Genomic DNA, 5093 nt, shown 5'->3' with positions numbered 1-5093 from the left:
ATGGCTTCAGTTTGGAAACGACTGCAACGTGTGGGAAAGCATGCATCCAAGTTCCAATTTGTGGCTTCATACCAAGAATTAATGGTAGAGTGCACAAAGAAATGGTGAGCATAATAAATTTATTGTTGTATTAGAATGTAAGTGTTGTAATATTGGCCTGCAGCCATGTCTTCCTGCAGCTAATGATGTGATTTATTCTTTGCAAAGACCAGTTCAGATGATGGAGAATTGGGCAGGGTTGAGAAACCTCTGATGTTCGGAAAGAACAAGAGGACATACTTTCTTTTATTAAAATTGTAGATGGGCATTAGTAGATTGGTAATGGTCTTATTCTAGTTTTGAGAATGCTCTGGGATTGATTTTCATTTGTGGCTTAGATTGTTAGATAAACTTTTTCCAGCACAGTCAAGGGACTAATACAGAAAAGAATAGACTTTTTGGCTCACAGGTTCTCATTTATAATACTATATTAGCAACACCAATATCATTTGCAACTAATATATTCGGTACCTTAATAAGCCTTGTATCATTGTCTTGGTACAAAAAGTTGTTGAGTCATAGTCATAAAGCATGGAAACAGATCCTTCCGTCCAATTAATCCATGCTGACCATGTTCCCAAACTAAACTAATCCCATTTGCCTGTATTTGGCCCATATCCCTCCAAACCTTTCCTATTTATGTACTTATCCCAATGTCTCTTTGATGTTGTAACTGTGCCTCCATCCATCACTTCCTCTGGCAGTTCATTTCACACACAAACCACTCTCTGTGTAAAAAAGTTGCCTCTCGTATCCTTTTTAAAACTTTCTCTCCTCATCTTTAAAAATATGCCCCCTTGTTTTGAACTTACCCACCTTGGAAAAAAGACTCTTGCCATTCACTTTTTCTATGTCCCTTGTGACTTTATAAATCCCTATAAGGTCACCCCTCACCCTCCTACGCTCCAGTGAAAAAAAATCTCAGCCTATTTTTATAACTCAGACTCTCCATTCCCAGCAACATTCTGGTAAATGTTTTCTGAACCCTCTCCAATTTAATAAAATCCTTCCTATAGTAGGGCGACCAGAATTTCTCTCAGTACTCCAGAAGAGGCCTCATCAACATCTTGTAAACCTCAACATGACATTCCAACTCTTATTTGTTACCTGAGATTAAAGATATGATTCATATCAAAACAAGTGATACAGACTTATTGAGACACAGATGGATCGGCTACAATTAGTAGTTGAGGTATAGATTGTGATATCTTTTAAAAGTGGACAAATGTTTGAAGTCAAGGGAGATCAAGTATTATGGAGTGTGAATCTGAGTGGGATTAGTTTTCCTTTGCAAAGAATTTGCAAATATCTGTGGCTTTTTAACACTTAGAGACAGTGTTATGTAAATGTCGTATTCTCTCCATCTCATTAATGTACTACACATTCCTTTTGAAGGTCATTCTGCTCTTTGTAGAACAGTCAATGTTCTTGAGGGGCTAGACATCTTATCTATGTACTGGTAATTGAAAAAGAAGATAGATAGTTCAGTGTATATGTTATTGTTTATTGGTCAGCATGCTTCACAAAGTAGTAAAGAGCACACTTAAATTGATTCAGCATTGATCTCAAATCAGGAAGTTTTAATCAGATCAGCAGTTTGGCAGCTGATGGGAAAACTGGAATTCAAACTATTCTGGTACTCTTCTCTATAGCTGGAGAGCATGTTTGGCACAGGGAATGTTTTTGACCAGCTCTTTCAGGTCTGTGGCAGGTCTGGACTTGGATTTGTGTGTGGCTGTGTATTGGAGCTAGAAGGTTATACAAAGAATTGATTTAAGTTAGAAGTCGCACAGCATCAGGTTATAGTCCAACAGATTTATTTGGAAGTACAAGCTTTAGGAGAGCTGCTCCTTTGGCAGCACTCAGAAAACTTGTACTTCCAAATAAACCTGTTGGGCTATAATCTGGTGCTGTATGATTTTTAACTTTGTCCACCCGAGCCCGAAACCAGCAATTCCACGTCATAAGAATTGATTGATCAGCGATTGCTAGTAAGAATAAAAGAGGTGACTGCTGACTGCACAGACATGTATGAGTGATAGGTGAATTTCTGGTCCACTGAATAGATAACCAATGTTTCAGGATATCACCATATTATTGTATGGGCTTATTAAAACATTTTCTGTACTATAATAGGTTTAATAAATGTTCCAGAATTCTGAAATAATGATATTAAGCTGATTAATATGCACACCTGTCATGTATGTTAATCAGTTGAATTTTCTGACACACAACCTTCTTGAATATTTGTTGTATCTATTCCTAAATTGAGTTTCAGAATTAAGAAAATTGAAAATAACTAGATTATGATCCTTGCAGAAATAATATTTGGTTCAAATCAAAGTTGGCTAAGAAAGCTGGCATTGAGAAAGATTGCAAATATAATTGTTTGTAACCTATGCATTTAATAGTGTTTTTTTGTTTAGTAAGAATTCATAAAAGTTCAGATTAGAATTATTCAAAATAAAGCTTAATGGTTTCCTGGATGCTTTCCACAATAATATCACCATGTCTAGCAATATGTCTGCTATTGATAAAATTAATGGTGTCAGTGATATATTACGATTTATATTGACCTGACGCACAGTGGGATATTACCGAACTAACCGAACCACTTTTTAATTGGATAGAATCGTAACGTGCATTTTTTTGTTCTAATAGTCTCATGGGAGTGATAATTTATTTTGTATCTGTATCCGTACAGTCTAAAATATAAACCATGACAATTGTTATAGTTGCGCATATTTATTGTAAACTTTGCAAATTACATTCAAATCATTTATGCTGTTGCATTGTTTTGGAACTTTGGGAAAAAAAGTCTAAACAACAGCAGTTTTAAAAGGGAGAAGAGCAGACAAAGGAAGCACATAGTGAGGACAGTGCAGGAAACAAAGAGAGAGAGAGAGAGAGAGAGAGAACCTGCACAGTTACTGCCTTTGATTGAATTCGTGTATCCCCGGACATCGGAGTACATCTGGGAAAATTAACAAACAGTGAAATTCACAACTAATCTTGGAGGAACTGTTGGGCGAAGTTCACCACACAGAATCAGATAAGTTAATTGTAGTTTTAAATCTGTCCAAGAGAAAGGCTGCAGTAGTGAGTATAGTGGATTCTCTCTTGATTATATGTTTTTGGAGATAAGTCTCTTGATTAAACTTAAAATATAAGCCATAGCTATTAATTTAACCTGAGGCAGTGTTTGTAGAGGAATAAGACGGTGTTATTTTCTGAGTCTGTAGACTGTGAAGGAGCAAAAATGACCTTTGCAGTGATATGTACTTCTTGTCAGACGTGGGAGTTTAAAGAGAGTTTAAGGGTTACTGCGATTATATCTGCCATAAATGCTGTTGGATGTGAATCTTATCAGATCGAGTGGATCGGTTGGAGAGACAGATAGAAGCGATGAGGAATTTGCAAGAACAATAGTATGTGATGAATGGCAGATATAGGAAAGGGGGAAAGTCTCAGATACAGTAACACATATGGGTTAACTCCAGGAAGGGTAAGAGAGGTAGGCAGCTAGTGCAGGAGTCTTTTGTGGATATACCCATTTCAAACAGGTATGCTGTTTTGGAAAATGTAGGGGGTGATGGATTCTCAGGGGAATGTAGCACGAACAGGCAAGTTTCTGGTATTGAGACTGGCTCTAATGCAACGAGGGGTATGTCGGCTTCCAAGAGATCAATTGTGTTAGGGGATTCTGTAGTCAGAGGTACAGACAGACGTTTCTGTGGCCAGCAGAGAAAAAGCAGAATGGTGTGTTGTTTCCCTGGTGCCAGGATCAAGGATGTCTCAGAGAGGGTGCAGAATGTCCCCACGGGGGAGAGGGGCCAGCAAGAGGTCATTGTCCACATTGGAACCAACAACATTGGAAGGGAAAAGGTTGAGACTCTGAAGGGAGATTACAGAGAGTTAGGCAGAAATTTAAAAAGGGGGTCCTCAAGGGTAGTAACATCTGGATTGTTCCCAGTGCTACGAGCTAGTGAGGGCAGGAATAGGAGGAGAGAGCAGATGAATGCATGGCTGAGGAGCTGGTCTATGGGAGAAAGGATTCACATTTTTGGATCATTGGAATCTCTTCTGGGGTAGAAGTGACCTGTACAAGAAGGACGGATTGCACCTAAATTGGAAGAGGACTAATATACTGGCAGGGAAATTTGCTGGAACTGCTTGGGAGGATTTAAACTAGTAAGGGGGGGGGGAGTGGGACCCAGGGAGATAGTGAGGAAAGAGATCGATCTGAGACGGGTACAGCTGAGAACAGAAGTGAGTCAAATAGGGATAAGGTAGGACTAATAAATTGAACTGCATTTATTTCAATGCAAGGGGCCTAATAGGGAAGGCAGGTGAACTCAGGGCATGGTTAGGAACATGGGACTGGGATATCATAGCAATTACGGAAACATGGCTCAGGGATGGGCAGGACTGACAGCTTAATGTTCCAGGATGCAAATACTACAGGAAGGGTAGAAAGGGAGGCAACAAAGGAGGGGGAGTGGCATTTTTGATAAGGGTTAGCATTACAGCTGTGCTGAGGGAGGATATTCCTGGAAATACATCCAGGGAAGTTATTTGGGTGGAACTGCGAAATAAGAAAGGGATAATCACCTTATTGGATTGTATTATAGACCACCCAGTAGTCAGAGGGAAATTGAGAAACGAACTTGTAAGGAGATCTCAGCTATCTGTAAGAATAATAGGGTAGTTATGGTAGGGGATTTTGACTTTCCAAACATGACTGGGACTGCCATAGTGTTAAAGGTTTAGATGGAGAGGAATTTCTTAAGTGTGTACAAGACAATTTTCTGATTCAGTATGTGATGTACCTACTAGAGAAGGTTCAAAACTTGACCTACTCTTGGGAAATAAGGAGGGGAGGTGATTGAGGTGTCAGTGGGGGAGCACTTTGGGGCCAGCGACCATAATTCTATTCGTTTTAAAATAGTGATGGAAAAGGATAGACCAGATCTAAAAGTTGAAGTTCTAAATTGGAGAAAGGCCAATTTTGACGATATTAGGCAAGAACTTTTGAAAGCTGATTGGAGGCAGAT

General features: G+C 39.1%; 1 protein-coding gene across 4 annotated transcripts in view; it reads left to right on the top strand.

Annotated features, from left to right (window-relative positions):
• ehbp1 (EH domain binding protein 1) overlaps positions 1 to 5093 on the top strand; it is a 386143-nt gene continuing 381050 nt past the window's right edge. For all 4 annotated transcript variants that reach the window (XM_043696731.1, XM_043696730.1, XM_043696729.1 and 1 more), the window contains exon 1: positions 1 to 104. In XM_043696731.1, coding sequence (XP_043552666.1) covers positions 1 to 104 — 104 coding nt within the window. The remainder of the gene's footprint in view (positions 105 to 5093) is intronic.

This window comes from Chiloscyllium plagiosum, chromosome 9, assembly GCF_004010195.1.
Source record: "Chiloscyllium plagiosum isolate BGI_BamShark_2017 chromosome 9, ASM401019v2, whole genome shotgun sequence".
NCBI lineage: Eukaryota > Metazoa > Chordata > Chondrichthyes > Orectolobiformes > Hemiscylliidae > Chiloscyllium > Chiloscyllium plagiosum.
The sequence above is the reverse complement of the archived record's forward strand: the minus strand, read 5'-3'. Positions and strand labels throughout refer to the sequence as shown.